At 29.1% G+C, this 16750-nt stretch overlaps 1 protein-coding gene across 11 annotated transcripts in view; it reads right to left on the minus strand.

Annotated features, from left to right (window-relative positions):
* The window catches only part of LOC118191969 (uncharacterized), a 205433-nt gene that overhangs the window by 88869 nt on the left and 99814 nt on the right, over positions 1 to 16750 (minus strand). For all 11 annotated transcript variants that reach the window (XR_015040438.1, XM_085814032.1, XM_085814029.1 and 8 more), the window contains 2 exons: positions 1184 to 1711; positions 825 to 968 (listed from right to left, as the gene is read on the minus strand). Coding sequence is in view for 10 of the 11 variants with exons in the window: in XM_085814032.1 (XP_085670158.1) it covers positions 825 to 968; positions 1184 to 1711 (672 nt within the window). In the remaining variant the exon portion in view is untranslated. The remainder of the gene's footprint in view (positions 1 to 824; positions 969 to 1183; positions 1712 to 16750) is intronic.

A 16750-nucleotide genomic window follows, 5' to 3' on the forward strand; every position in this document is an offset into this window, starting at 1 on the left:
GATTTCATCGATGGCTCATTATCTACTACGTCGCAAACAGAACTAACTAACTTTCTTTTCTCAGAAAAAAAGCAGCGCCCCCTAAAGGCGATACAAAAAAAACAATTGATACAGTTTGCGATGCCAACGAAGCTGTGAATTATCCAACAGAGTTTTTGAACTCACTGGATTTGCCAGGTATGCCACAGCACAATTTACAACTGAAGGTTGGAAGCCAGCATTTTAAATGCCAAGTTCCGAGGTGAAAATATATTACTACCACAAATCCCCATTATACCCACAGATGTGCCAATTCAATTTAAACGTCTTCAATTTCCAATTAGATTGGCATTTGCAATGACTACCAATAAGTCTCAAGGCCAAACGATGTCTGTTTGTGGCTTAGATTTGAGCACACCATGTTTTTCACACGGACAATTATACGTATCATGCTCTGGAGTGGGCAAACCATCCATTTTAGTTTGTGTTAGCTAAAGATGGGCTAACAAAAAAATATTGTACACTCTATTGCATTAAGGGATTGATATTGTTTTTAGTAATATTGTTATAATTAGTGATATATATAATTTTAATAAATTACAATAAATTAAAAATAAATGTTTGGTGTTTTGTTATTTTTATATTCCGTCATCATTCATAGCGCTACATGGCTCTTTCACTCATATACTACATCCTCACACACTTAAATAAGTTAGTTATATTTTCCTACCAAAATATTCCCTAGAAATAATTTATATGGCAAAAACAAAATTTGCCAGGTCATCTAGTAGTAATATAAAATTTAATATATGTCCTGTGAGATTGCTAGTCTTAAAAGTAAATACCTGTTCTGTTAATGCTTCACATTCCAAACAAATTTTAACACTATCTTTTTCAGCTTCAATTTTGTCTTTCATTTCAATATTCTCATACCTTAATCGGCCCAATATTATCTCATTTTCGTCTACAGTAGTCTGTAAATGTGATATCTAAAAAAAGTTTAATAGAAAAATAATTATAATTATATAATTTCACAAAAAAATTTCTAAGCAAAGGTCAACACACAAACATTTATATAAAAAAGAATTTGAAAAAAAAAAAAGTTAGTACTTCAATTACTTTTAATAATTACAAATATGAGCATACTAACTTTTAATAACACACATTTTTGATTGATATGAACTTAGAAATGAATCTCACTCACAGTTTTTTCATTAGATATAATGATTTCTTTTTTAGCATCTAATTCTTTTTCAAGAATTTTCATTTCTGACAGCATTTTCTCATTAGATAGAACAAATTCTTTTTTAGATTCCAATTCTTCTTCAAGAGTCTTTATCTTTGACATCAGTTTCTCATTAACTAGAAGAAGTTCTTCTTTAGATCCTAGCTCTTCTTCGAGAATTTTTATTTTTGACATCATTTTCTCATTAACCAGAATAAGTTCCTTTTTAGATTCTAAATCTTTTTCAAGAATTTTTATTTTTGACAGCATTTTCTCATTAGTTTCTTTTTCAGCTTCTAAATCTTTTTCAAGAATTTTTATTTTTGACTGCATTTTCTCAATAGTTTCTTTTTCAGTTTCTAAATTTTCTTCAAGAACTTTCATTTTTGACAACATTTTCTCATTAGCTTCTTTTTTAGCTTTTAAATCTTCTTCAAGAATTTTCATTTTTGATAACATTTCTTTAAATTCTTTATTGGAATGAATCAATTTTTGAGAATCATGTACCTAAAATTAGAAAAATAATATAAAATGAAACATATTTTTAAATACACACATAGTATCCTCTTGACAAACAAAATAAAAGAACATGAACATTGCTAAAACTGGCATTTTAAAAGTAATCACAAATGGTACAAAAATCAAATCTGTTTTCCTTTTGAGTGCATGTATTTTGTAAAACAGAATGATATTAATGATGCTCTTAAATCTCCTCTTGATTTCACATGAAATAAGACAAAATCCTTTGAATAAATTAGTTAAGAGTGTATTTAAAACATTATACTTGCCATATTTAAGTGCTGGTGTCAAGAATGTATTCAATAGAATTATAATTTTATCAAATTCCCCCACCCACCTTAAAAAAAAAAAAAAAAAAAAAAAAAAAAACCTTAAATATTACAGAAACAGATGTCTAGTTTTATGTGGATAAGAAATACATCAGTATAAATATAAGACTAGGCAAGAAAAGAAATACACCAGTGTAAAAACAAAACTATGCAAAACAATGCCTAATTTTACATTTGCACTGTTATGTTTTGCTTTCACATATACATTTAGAAATGCAGAACTCTTACTCTTGAAAAAGAGGCACATAATGCAGAACTCTTACTTTTGAAAAAGGGGCACATGTGTTTGTTCCATATAAAACTGGATAGATCTTAATTTCAAATTTATGGTAAAGTAAGGTTGCATTTTAGCCTAATTTCACAGCATCCTAAATGTAAAATCTCTTTGCCAACCTTGAAATATGAAAAAAATTAGAAGGTTCTCAAGAGAAAACCGCGAGTTTCCAGGAAGTTTTCGTACTGTATGGTGACACAATTTCAATTTCATGTTGGCTTAAATTCACTTTATATTCAGATTATTAAATTATTTATAATGTGATTTTAGTGTAAAATATATTTCGTTATATATTACAAATCTTATGTTCTATGGTTAATTTCATTTTATAATATTCTTAAACTTTTATAGAGAGAAAATCCTGAATACAGAAAAAAAGCTTTTATTTATCAAAATATTATTAAATAAATAAGATGAAGATAAAATTAATCGTGGGTAAACTTAGTAATGTGCCATTTTGTTAATGTAAAACTAAAATACAAATATTAACTGTTAAGCATAAGGTGAAACTTCATGAAAAGTTCTATAAATATCTATAGCTGATTAAGACAATTCAAATCAAAATTTAACACAAAAAACTATGCTGAAAATCACTGGAGATGAAGGAATGGAATTTGCCCACTTAGTTCCATTTATTGCTAAGAAACATTTTCCTTGCAATGGGTAAAAATTTAAAAACAGGAAATTTAGCAATCTACTGAAAGACATGATGGAAAATTGGAAGAGTTGGCAGCTATGTAAAATATAGATCAAAAGGAAATAACAAGCGTAGCATAGATTTTAAAATTATATTAAATATTCTTAATAAGACTGGGACAATGATTGGTTAAGGTTGCGGACAAAAGAAATGATAATTCTGATTTGAATGAAGATAAAATATAAATTTAAACTTTTTCACTTAATTTTTATTAATATACTATGCAAAACTGCTGGCCATTTAAACTGCAAAACCCTGAAAAGCAAATACTAATAAACCATATTTATTTTAAAATTTCATTATAATTTAAGGGTGAAGTGATTCTAATTTTGGGTAGTTTTAATGCACAGAGCATACAAAAATCAATATTGCATGTAACTACTATGTGCAAAAATAACTCTTGCTACGTAGCTAGGCACAGAGTGGAATAGATTCTGGATGGATCAGAGTATTGTAGATCATATGACAGGGCTGTAGAGTCAATAGGGAAAATGACCGACTCCGACTCCTGGAATTTTAAAAATTCTGACTCCTTCATATATATATGTATACATATACACGTGAGTTACAGCTTATTTTTTTTAATATAAAAGAAGTAATAGATGCTACAGAAAAAAATGATGGCATAGCAAATTATTTATATTAATTAGTTATTTCTAAAAAAGAATACAGCTTCAGCAAGACATTCTTTGTTGGAGGGCCATACATGCGATTTGTTCTAAAAGTTATAAAAGTTCTAACAGAGGTGTCTTGCAAACGCAATCATATTTTCCTATTTCTTCAAAGGTCGTGTAGAAATCTTGTTTTTATTTTTTCATTTTTATATCTAAAGGCTCTTGGTTCTTTATTTTCATTCGCTTTGCCTTAGCCTTTTCAATATCATCCAAAAACATTTCTCAAAATCTAATCCATCACTGGAAGAGGATGATAGAGACTCAAATGCAATGTCTGCAGTTTGACTGTCCTGATTCGAATTCTCTAATTGTTCTGAGAATAATTTCATTCTTTATGAAAGTTCATGGATGGCTTTTTTTTGCCTTTTTAATTTGTCTGTCATCCAAGAAAATTCAGTGCTTTGGATCTACATATATTGAACCCAGCAAGATCTCACTGTCTAGCAAACTAGTTTCTCTTTTCTTCATTGAAGAAATGATTCCTTCTGCAATAAACCCTCCATTTCAGAAAGAACAAATATCACATTCTTCCATTCTCGCCTCCTGTCAATTCTTCAGATTGCAGCTTTTTTGTGGCTATATACGATGTAGAAAGAAGAGTTTCCAATTCTGCAAGATCATTCCACTGTCTTTCTGTTAGTGAAACATTAGGGTTATCTACATCTTTTAAAAAAAGTTCTTAATTCTAACAAACTCTTTATCATCAAATATGTACTTCCTTATCATGTTGCTTGATCAATAATTGCTCCTTTTCCTGCTCACTTCCTAAGAATGGCATCAATTTTGGGAGTTCTTGCTGCTTACTTAAATTTACCAGTGAGATTTCTAACTAAATAACATCCATCCCTTCCGGACTCAATCAATTCTACAGCTGATGATATTAGTCAAACTTACATCAGCATGAACAGCAGTTTAATCACTAGTGGCAAATATCACATCCCTCCTCCTAACTTATATTTATTTATTAATATGTCAATAAAATAGAAAATAAATATTTATTAATGTATATAGTCCATAAATAAAAATAATAACTCTGCTTGTCATTAATTTTTTCAATTCATTTAAATTTCATTTCAATTCAAACTGTCCAACAAAAACTGGAGTTGAAGTTGACCTGTTTTTAGCGACTCCAGCTCCGACCCCTTTTACCCCAAAATCTGCCCGACTCCGATTCCGAATCCATGATTCTGAGTCCACAGCCCTGCCACTGGTAATCGTTGCTATGTTATTTATCCATGAAGTCAGGAACTAGATATGTTCAATCAGTGAAAAAAAAAATACAGAATAAACCTGCCAAGGCATTAAAAAGAAAAGAAAAAAAAGTGCATATCATGCAGTCACACACTATCATGTTGACAGATGACTTCATAAATGCCTCGAAGATATGACAGATGGGGATTAAAGCTCTACACCTATATGATGAAATGCTGGCTCACTAGTGTACCTGATATGCCCAATAAACATGACTGAGATTTATATTCATACTCCAGATGCTGGGCCACCATAACAATGCATAATGCAAGATTCCACCAAGTTCCCCCATTATCATTACATAAGCCCTCATGATGTTACATATTAGAAGCAGAATTCATATAAAAAGATATTATCAATACAATTCATAATATTGTGATCATCCAGTGCACCACTGCAGTCACAAATGCCTATGTATTGCAAACAGTCTGTGATACTAAAGATGTGGTATCAACTGTGTAAATACTTCTTGCATTGCCATATGCTCTAATTTCTGACCTAGAATACATGATATCACTGGAGAATCTGTAAGGGCTGTTCCTCAAAATATTTGTCCTCTAAGGCATTGTCAGGATTATTATGTTCTACATATTTTTACATCCATCCCTTCCGGACTCAATCAATTCTACAGCTGATGATATTAGTCAAACTTACATCAGCATGAACAGCAGTTTTATAGTTAAATAAACTGCATTACAGTACACTATAATTTACTCGCCATAAATCTGAATGTGTTGATTTTAAGTTTCCTTTTTTTTACACAAAGCATCTTACCCCTTTCCCACAAGCAATAAGCAATGATTCCCATTTAATAAACTCACTTTCAGTTCTCCTCATTAACATTCCTTCTAAGTTATCGATGCTTATGATGTATACATCTACAGCATTGCTAAATTACCTGCATATCTTATTATGATGTCTGCATCATGTCACACATATCTGTTAAAATGCTCCCTTTGTGGTACTGCAATTTTAATGGCCTGAAGAGTATTTTATTTAAACTTTGACAATAACTTCTGATCTTTTTGTTGACATTTTTAACTTTTAACAAATACACATACTCACTTTTAACTAAGAAAAGAACTTCAAATTTAGTAGCCTTGTTTCAGGTTTTGAACTTTTAATACAGTTAAAAATATCTGATAAGCATAATGAAAATTTCTTTCAATATTTTATACATTACTATAATTTGAGCTTTTAGTCTCTAATTTTTTGCAAAGATTTTTGGAGAACAGTTTTCAAAGTATTGCAGTTATAATCTAATGAACTTTTAAAAATATTTCTTCTAAAATTTGAAGAAAAACTAAAGCTATGTTTTGGCCTTTCTGCCCTTAATATGCTAATTTCACACATATGCATCTCAAAATTGAAGGCATTTTTATCAGCTAAAAAGTTGTAAAACATTAGAAAATTAAGCTGTTTAAAACCATTAATGCAAAGAGAAGCCTATATACAAAGATAAAAAAGCAAATGAATAGTAAAAAACAATCACTTCTTAGTCAAAAAGCATAAAGCTGAAGAATGTTAAATTTTCAGTGGAGAGAATTTCTGAAAGCAGGACTAATAACGTACACAGTGATAGAGATATGCATTAGAAAGTAACGAAGATATGCAACAGTAACAGAATTTTGCATCAAAAAATTTAAAATACCATTTATTATAATATTACAATACTATGTCATGATATTTTGACAATGCTAGGCTCAAATTTCACTGAAATTGCAGTTAGTAATATTTTTCCGCATTTTATTTGTATTATTTTATTCACTCTTTCTTCATCTGAAAGCACTTTTTACTCTATGGAATTAAAAGAAGGCTAAAAAATATGAATCTCTATTTAACTATAATTTATACATAGGTAATTAACTAAATAAACAATTAAAAAAGAGCTTTTTTTTTTTTTTTTTTTTTTTTTTTTTTTTTTTGAGAAGAGGGAGAAAGCAGGATCGAAAAACATAATAATTTTCACCCTACTTCACAGAGCTCATAACATGTGTATCATGTGTCAAGCCTTAAAATATTTATAAAGCAAAACCCTATTTTTTTCAATTTTTGCACTTGTTACCTTTAAATCGATGATTTGATTGACATAAACCTTTTTTATGTCAGTTTCTAATATTATGAAACAAAAATTAGAACATTTTGAATAGGAAATTAAAATTTTATCTTGTAGCGAACTAAAATTTTATCTTGCATCATGTATCATTTTATCTAGTATCACATTAAAATTTTATCTTGTAACTTATGTTATTTAATTCTGCATCTCGAATTAATATTCCAAACAAAACTTGAAATAAAAAAAATGCACTGATTCACTTTTCTCAGCATTACACATTTTAAAATAATTTATCATAAACTGAGTTATATAATGAATGCTGAATATTATACACGCATTTAAATAGAATGGTCCATTTTCTTTATGCTACTCTCTCAAAATAATTAAATAGTAATCAAACTATTTTTAAATCTCAATTGGTAAAAGAAATAAATTATTTGATATTATTTCAAGGGTTGAAAATACCACAATTTTCTTAAAGACAAGTTTTGCCATTTTTTCTAATATATATCTCCACATGCCTGCCAATATTAATAATTTTGGTCATGATGCTCATTCAGAGTTCCCAAACTGATAAACTAGTAATTTTAAATGATAAATAAGCATTTGTCATTATATAACATCATACTCACTGAAATGAGAAACTAGAAAGTATACATGAAAACAGTTGCTTAAGACCAAAATGATGCAATCTGTAGTAAATTCTATATGTTACCCATTGTTTGAATGCATTCTGGTTAATTATAAGCAGTAAACTTACTATTAAAATATGGACATCTCACTTAAACACTTTGATACAAGTAGCTAAAAATATGGGAGGCACCAGCAATATAACATGGGTTAACTGGTAATGCCTTACCATATTAACTAACACCCCCCCCCCAAATAAAAACTGTAAACTTTAAAAGAGGCTACGAAGAAAGACTGAAGAAATGAGCAATTGAAGTTTTCCAAAGGATCTGTTTAAGTATTACGGTACATCGTGCAATCTTACTGTAGACTCCGCATCCAGTCTTTATCAGAAATAAATACTCTGATTTTAAAAAAAAGACCCCCCCCACCTCAAAGAGAGCAATAATGAACAAAATCTGAAATGATTCAGATTGTAATAATTGTCTAAATGGCTCTTTTGAAGTTTAATATGATTTATCAGTACAGATTATCAAAAATATGGCACAGGTGGAATAGCAAAATATTTTATAGGATGTTAGATTAATATGCTTAATATAGGAATGTTATATATCTTCAGTATATTTAGATAGTGAAAAAATATGTGAACTAGTTCTATTAAAATATTTAACATTTTTAATTAAATATATTATCAATTAAATATATTTTTATTTAAATCAATCAGAATAAAAAGTAAAAACATACTATTTTTAAGATATGCATCTATTATTATTAAATAGGTTTTTTAATTAATAATAGACATTAAATATGAATGAATAATATCTGTCTTTTTTTTTTTTTTTTTTTTTTTTTTTTTTTTTTTTTTTTTGAATGGCTGACTTGAATGGAAAGTGAAAATAATGCAAAATCCTGCTTAAAGATTAATAGCCCTTATTGGCTAATTAAATATGAACATTATATATATAAACGACCCATAAAAATGACCAAAATAAATTTTTTAAATGAAAATAGTTCTCGATTTTCTAGCCACATATTCTTGATTTTCTTGCATGGCTAGACCACCAAAGCATACACAACAGTAACTGATGCAAAATGATGGAGCAGCTTATCAGTGATGAGTGATACATACACTCAAGGTTTAAAAGTCTTTGATAACATCAGTAAGGAAAAAATACATAAAGTTAAGGGGTCAGTGCATAAATAAGAATAGATATAACTCTTCCCAGTACTTTATAAATTATTTTTGGTAGTTTGTTCAACTTATGCTTAGAGTCTTATTTTTTGCATTTTTAGTCCAAAGGCCTTTAGCCCAGAACAGCTATTAAGGACCGTTCCCACTGGAGTTTATCTGAGCTAATGGAGACAACTGATAGCCCATCTCCCAAACCAGTTTTTTTCCATAGGGCAGCAAGTTGAAAAATCTGAACTGCAGGCATAGTGGAGCTAGTCGACACATGGAACTGACTCCATTAGCTCAGATAAAACCCAGTAGGGATGAATGGCCCTTTAGTCTCAAAACGGCATTTTGTGTTGAATCACTAAAAGGGTTATATCACTTTTCAAATTTTTTCCACCAAGTATTACATTTAAAGAAATTAAATAAGAAAGAATCTGCATGAATGTATGTATGTTTCTCACATTCTGAAAAAACAAAAGTACCTAGTACTCGAATAGGGGCACCTGGAAGTCCAAATTTGTAATTTGTTTATAATCTATTTCATATTTAGTAAAACTTTAACGAATTTTTGATCAACAAACTCAACAATTTCAAACCAAGCAATGGCAACACTGTACAGAAAAAAAAAAAAAAAGATATGCTGTTTTTAAATAACTTTAGCTCAAAAAGGTGTTAGCCCAACTGCTCTCAAAATGTGTATGCGTGTGCAAATGAAAAGAAAATGTCCCTTTGGGCAAAATACAAAATCTGAAAGCTTTCACATCTTTGTATTATTTTTATTTAAATTAATTATTTCTTTCAAATCCAGTGCCAAGCTATGTAGCTTTTCTTATCGACTATATTTTTTGTTTATTTATTTTATTTTTCTCGCTGTTGAGTGAAAAGATTTAGAGATTTAAGTAAGATAAAATCTTGTTCTACTATTTCTCATTATAGTCTTTACACTTTTTTTAACATTTTCCCACTTCTAACAGCATCATTTGATGTCTTTCTAGATATCCCTTCCATTTTTTTTTTTTTTTTTACTTTGGTCACTCATTTTATGTGATAATTTCAAGTAATGACTTTTTCATGTATATATATACATATATTCAGAGAGTATTCACACATTTTTGCAAAGATTTATAGTATATAAACAAACCTTAGAAAATTTTCTAATATATTCAGTCTGATAGCCCCTTTGTTGAACTATCATACTGCATCTTGATTTCCAAAATAAGTAATTTTCTTAAAACATCAAGATTTTTTTATTCCACTCCTTCTTCAGAATCTTCCAAAATTCCTCAATGTTTTGGGATGCCTCTTATAACGAGCTTGTTTTAAAAGTCCAAATGCACTGTAATCTATAAAAGACACATCAAAGGATTTGGGTGTGATGCATTTAAAGGGAATAGCTTCAATTCCTGTTTCATTTCTCTTTTTTGTTTGTTTGTTTGTTTTTTCCCAGAAAATAGAGCAGTAGATTTAGAGGTATGGCTTGGAGCCTTATCCTGGTGGAAATTAACATAGTTTGGATAAAGAGATGGAATTTCTTTCTTAAAAATAGGTGTTAAAACATATTTCTGATAGTAATCCGAATTAATTTTTACATTCTTTCTACTTTCTTTATTTTAAGTTTTCCATGGTTAGAGAATCTAATAATAAAGGTAAAACCTTTAGAAAACTTTCCTTGTTTTCTTGGAACCAACATATTAAATCTTTTCTCCTCTTTTTTGGTAGTAAATCGATCTTTTTCTATTACAATCAGTTAAGTATACCCAAGCCTCATCAACAGTAACTACATATTTCTCTTTTTCACCTGCCAAATAATTTTTATACCGCAACCTGCACACAGTCTCATGCTGAGAAACATGTTTTGGCGTTAAATGATGAACATCATGTTTTTTTTTATTTTGATTTTGTTCACAGTTCCCACAGGGATATTTAAAGATTTTGCGACAGCTCTTTGGGGTGCTGGATTTTCCTTTAAAACATGAGATGCAACTTTAGATTTAATAAGAGTTGTATGTACATGTGGGATATGAATTTTTTCCCTTTTCCCCAGTTACATGTAAACTTTAACATTTGTTTCCTTCTATATTAATTATGTCACTTATTTTACATGTAGAAATAGTAAAACCATGCTTTTCATAACTTTTTCTAATAATTGTATAAGAGTATTTTTCTCTAGACAGCACATAGCCTTAGATCCATTGTTTATTTTTCAGTGACATTTGAAAGAAATGAATCTTTTTAATGCTGCAGATCAGGGCTGTCCAACTGGCTGCCCACAGGCCCTATACGGCCCGCCAAATTATTTTTACGGCCCGCGAGTAGATTTTACTATGAATAAATTTAAGTTACTAAATTATTATTATTAATATTAATATTAAAATTATTTTACTATTTAAAAATTTAAATCTAATTTGAATTTAAAGTAGGTACTATTTAGTTTGCGTAACTTCACTTAAAATGGCTGAATACAGCAGCAATCCGTTTAACACCTGATGATGGTTGGCTCAACGTTGGCACCACATATTATATTTGTGGTTGGTTGTTGTTTATCTATGGTTGGCGCACGTCATGCGCACACTACCCTGCGCTATTTGGTTGATTCATGCAATCGTGCAAGTGCAGTCTTCTCTAGAATTTGTTGAGGGGTGACTGTGTTATAATATTATTAACTTAATTTCATATTTTTTTATTAATTAAAATAATTAGTGAATAAAATAATTAGTGAACCTACTAATAAAAGAAAAATAGACCTCAAAAATCGAGAATTTCAAGATCGCTAGGAGATAGATTATTTATTTATTCTGAACAAGAATAGTAAACCACAGTGTTTGGAATGCTTACAAATCATAGCTGTGTGTAAAGAATATAACTTGAAGCGCCATTATCTTTTCATGCATGAAAGAAAGTATCATTCATACACGTGAGACATGAAAATACCACTAGTGAAAAAATGAAAAAGCAGCTGGATCATCAAACGATTTATTTTAATCAAGAACCAAAATTTCAAGAAGTATCTGTAGCTGCATTGTTTGAAGATTGTTTAGAAATAGTAAAGGCAAAAAAAGCCCTTTTTGGATGGAGAATTCATTAAAAAATGAAGAATTTATTAAAAATGGCTTAAACATTTAATGACAACGAAACAATAAGAAAATTTCAAACAGTATCATTCTCACACCAAACTGTAAGGCGACGTGTAAACGAAATTAGCATGCATGTCACTAATAAATTAGAAAACTTAATCAATAGTTGCTGCTATTTTTCGGTAGCATTGGATAAAAGCACAGACATTTCCGATACAAGTCAAATGCTTATCTTTATAAGAACTGTAAATGAAAACTATAATTATTCAGAAGAACTTTTAAAATTACAATCATTACACGGAACAACAAAAGTTGAAGATATTTACAAACAAAATGTTCAGTAGAGCAGTATGGCAGATTTGACAAGTGAACTGCTATTGTAACCGACGGTGCTAGAGCTATGACGGGCAAAAATACTGGGCTCGCGGGACTTTTGCAAAACGAAGGAATAACACGTCATATGTTACACTGTACTATCCATCAGAAGGCATTATGTGGTTTATCCCTACAACTAAAAGACATAATGGACAAGGTTTGCAAAATTACTAATTTAATTCGCATCGGAAATCGTTCTCTTACACACCAAAAATTTAAAACATTTTTGAACGAATTGGGAACTGAGTATGGCGATATGCTTTTAATAGTAACGTTCATTAGTTAAGTGCTGGAAAGTGCTTGAGGAGATTCTTTACACTTTGAAAAGAAGTTCATCTTTTTCTCACAGAAATTGCCGTTGATGAAAATTTAACAGCAAATTTAGTTGATAAAAATTTTATTTATTCACTTGCTTTGACAACGAACATTACAAATTATTTAAATATTTTGAATAAACCCTTGCAAGTACAAGATCAAAATGTGTGTTGCCTTTATAAATATGTTACTGGATTTAGAAACAAATTAAAATTGTTAAGGTTTAATTTGGAGCAAAATAATTTATTTCATTTTCAATCTTGCAAAGAGATCTATGAAGAAATGTAATATAGAAGCGAATTTAAAAATATTTCTACCCAAACTGGATATGCTAATTACAGATTTCAATGAAAGATTTTCTCAATTTGATGATCTTAAACAGTCTATTGATTTATTTTGTGATCCAATTAATATTGATATCAACTCCGTTGATCTTAAATATCAAATAGAATTATGCGACCTGCAGGCTGACCCATTTTTTACATCTCGTGGAGTAACTGGAATAGAAACATTCAAATTTTTAGATAAAGAGAAATATCCAAAATTGAGAGATTTTGGACTTCAAATTGTATCAATGTTCGGAAGTACATATATCTGCGAGCGTGCATACTCCGATATGAAATATATAAATTCAAAATATAGAAACAGTTTGAAAGATTCCACTCTTGAAGATATTCTAAAATTGATAATTTTTTACCTTAGTAGTGGTAAATCAATTCAAAATATCGCTAAATTAGCTAATTTATCCTATTCTAGAGTGCAGTATGTGATAAAACGCTTTAAAGAAGAAAATCGGATTGAAAACAAGGTAAGAAAAGATCGATCAAGAAAGTTAACTAAACGTGATGAGAGATTTATTATTAGAAAATTTGTGAGAAACCCATGTTTAAGTGCCGTAAAAGTTTCTGCAGAATTTAATGAAAAGTTTTCTACTTCAGTTTCACCTGAAACTGTTCAATGAGTTCTCAGAGAAGCTGTATTACATGGGCTTTCTGCCTATAAAAAATTTTTTGTTAGTGAGAAAAACAGAAAGCTTAGGTTTTCATTCACAAAATAATTGATAAATACACCCGAAATGTACTGGAATAATGTCCTATTTTCTGACAAAAACAAATTTAATATTTTTGGTTCCGATGGTCGAATAACTGTATGGAGAAGGAAAAAATGAGGAACTTCATTCTAAGAAGTTAGTTGGAACAGTTAAGCTTGGCGGTAGAGGTGTTCTTGTGTGAGGGTGCATAGCAGCATCAGGACTAGGTAATTTGGTATTTATTGATGGCATAATGAATCATTCTCTTTATTTAAATATTCTATTCTAGACAATTTAAAATTCTCACCCAAAATTTGGGTATTGGAAACAACTTTATTTTTAATCATGATAACGATCCTAAGCATATGGTTCTCAAAATTCGCCTGTGGTGTCTCTATAATTGTCCACAGGTTTTGAAAACACCACCTCAGCCGCCAGATTTAAATCCCATACAACACATTTACAAAGACCTGAAGTATGAAAACACGACATGAAAACGAAAAGCGAACTCAAAACAGTCACGATGGAAGAATGGATGAACATTGATACAGAAATTACAAAAAAACTATTAAAATCTGTTCCCAGACATTTAAAAGCTGTTGTGAATGCTAAAGGATATTGTACTAAATATTAATTTAACGAAAAATGAAAATATTTACTAATATGTCAAGATTTTTTTGAAGTGTACGAAGTCTTTTGTGAGATAAAATGTTTGTCATTTTTTGATTATTGATTTCTTAAAAATAAAGTTTCGCTATATTTTAATATAGCGAAACTTTAAAAATATTTCATGTAATTTTGTTACGAATAGATTATAAATCTTATTATTAAAATCTCATTCAGAAAGTTTACTTTTAATTAATGGATAGAGCCCTATTTCAATGAAAATCATAAGTGTACGAACACTTTTGGGAGCCACTGTATATATAACGGGAAGATATCCCTCATAAAAGTAGTCTCATTGTTGAAAATGAGTGTGATAAAAATTGCAGTAACAATTGTAATATCATTGTGTTATTCTGATTTTCCTTCAAATTCCTTCAACATTATAGTTAATTTCTATTTTATAAACTCTGTACATAAAATTAGAAATATTATAAGTCAAATATTTTACAGCTCACATTTATGAAAATTTTTTATGATTTTTCCATGTGCAGTTTTGGATTCAAATTTATCTAAAACAATATTGTACTCTCATTTATCTTTATATTCTGCAGATATATTCAACTTCTAATGAAATTTTTAAATTTTACTTTCCTCCCTTTTGATTTTGGCAGTTATAGATAACTGTTTATACTCTGTGCATAGACTGCTATCTTAAGCACAAATTCTGAGTCCTGTCTCTATTTCTTAGAAATAAATAAATAAATAAATAAATGAAATTATAAAACATAGGTTTTTTAGTTTTTACAATGGGTTATAGTAAAAGAAAAAGAAAATAAAGTGGCAAGAAAAAGCATTTCGCTGGAAACTAAAATGCAGGTGCTCAGACAATTAGATGCAAGAGAACATCAGTCTGATAGAGATACTGCATTAAATTTGTCTACTTCAACAATATACATCATTCTAAAAATTAAAGAAAAAAGAATTTATCATCAGCAACTACAACTTCCGCAATATGAATTGACCCATTCCAGAAGAAATACGAATGAAGAAACTGGAAAATGACTTTCAATCTGGATTGACATTGGATCAAGGAGTAATATAAAATTTTAAAGCTTATTTCGATAAATGCAATAATTTTACAAAAAATGATCTAAATTTTGATAGAAGTTCAAAAGCAAGACAATGTGTCATGGGTGCAATATATTACTACTCACAACTAATACTTGCTAAACGAAAAATGCAAAAATGACATTAGATGATTTCTCCATGCACACACAATCTCTCTCTCTCTCTATATATATATATATATAAAATGAGGAAGCACCTTCTTCATCACAAAATCAAACTATGACTTTTTTTAAATTTTCATGAAGGTTTTCATGAATAAAAATTGATATTAACAGTAAATGAATTTCTATTTAATATAATAAAAATAATTAACTATAAAATGTAATATAATAATAATAAAAAAAAATCTGATGTAGACATCACATGACTTCCTTGTATGGTCTATTAAATTATAGACATTTTTTGCTGCATTTCGTTTAAACTTATTTCCTCGAATTTCATTAGAGATATATTTCAATTAATTCAGTTCTCTCTTTGTGGCAAAGCAAAAATACATAAAATCTCATCATTAAAAGTTTTAAAATACAGAAAAACATAAAACACTAAATACAGTTATAAATTATATAATTAAAATTAGAGTTTCTATGCAAAAATTCAGACAGCAAGCAAGAAGGAAGATTTTTTGCTGCAATAAATTAAAGTTTAATTTTTGTCCCACTCAACAAAAAGGCATTTAAGGTGCAGAATCAGACTTAATTCACTATTCTATTTTACCGAGTTTCAAATGTAAACAAATGGTGTTTCGTTAAACTTAACTCGCCACTTAAAGTTTTAAATTGTTGATAGTTCTACAACAATTGCATGCAGATTGCATAAAAAACCTGAACCAGAACATATAAACTACATAATTCAATCACTTTTAAAGCAAAAAAATGCACAATTCAATAACATATAAGAATAAAAAATAAAAACTGATATGTATACCACGCCTTCCTCGTACAGAATATTAAATTATATGCAATTTTCCTGCATTTCATTTAAACATATTGTATTAACTGTTAACGAATTTTGAATTAAATCTACTTCGTCGATAGCGAATAAACCACAATGGAATAAATGCTCTCTTTAAAGTTCACTATATTTATTTACCATAGGACACTTTGGCGCTAGGTTCAATTAACAGCATTACATCCTATTCATTTTATAACTCAGAGTGCAAAAATATTATATCATCTATAGAATTACCACATATTATTTTTAAATACTATAATAAATCTAAAACGATGTATAAAAGAAATTAAACAATAATAATAATAGTAATAATAATAATTTGAAAGGTTTCAGATTTTAAATTACATCCAAAGGGGCGGTTTTTTTTAACATTACCATACTGGCATTTTTTAACATTTCTGATATGTTACCTTTATTTATTAAATATCATGTTCTTTGCATTTAAACCATAAAATTCAGT

The sequence above is a fragment of the Stegodyphus dumicola genome, chromosome 3 (assembly GCF_044657685.1).
Source record: "Stegodyphus dumicola isolate Sdum_Otavi_A_Nest chromosome 3, ASM4465768v1".
Taxonomy (NCBI): Eukaryota; Metazoa; Arthropoda; class Arachnida; order Araneae; family Eresidae; genus Stegodyphus; species Stegodyphus dumicola.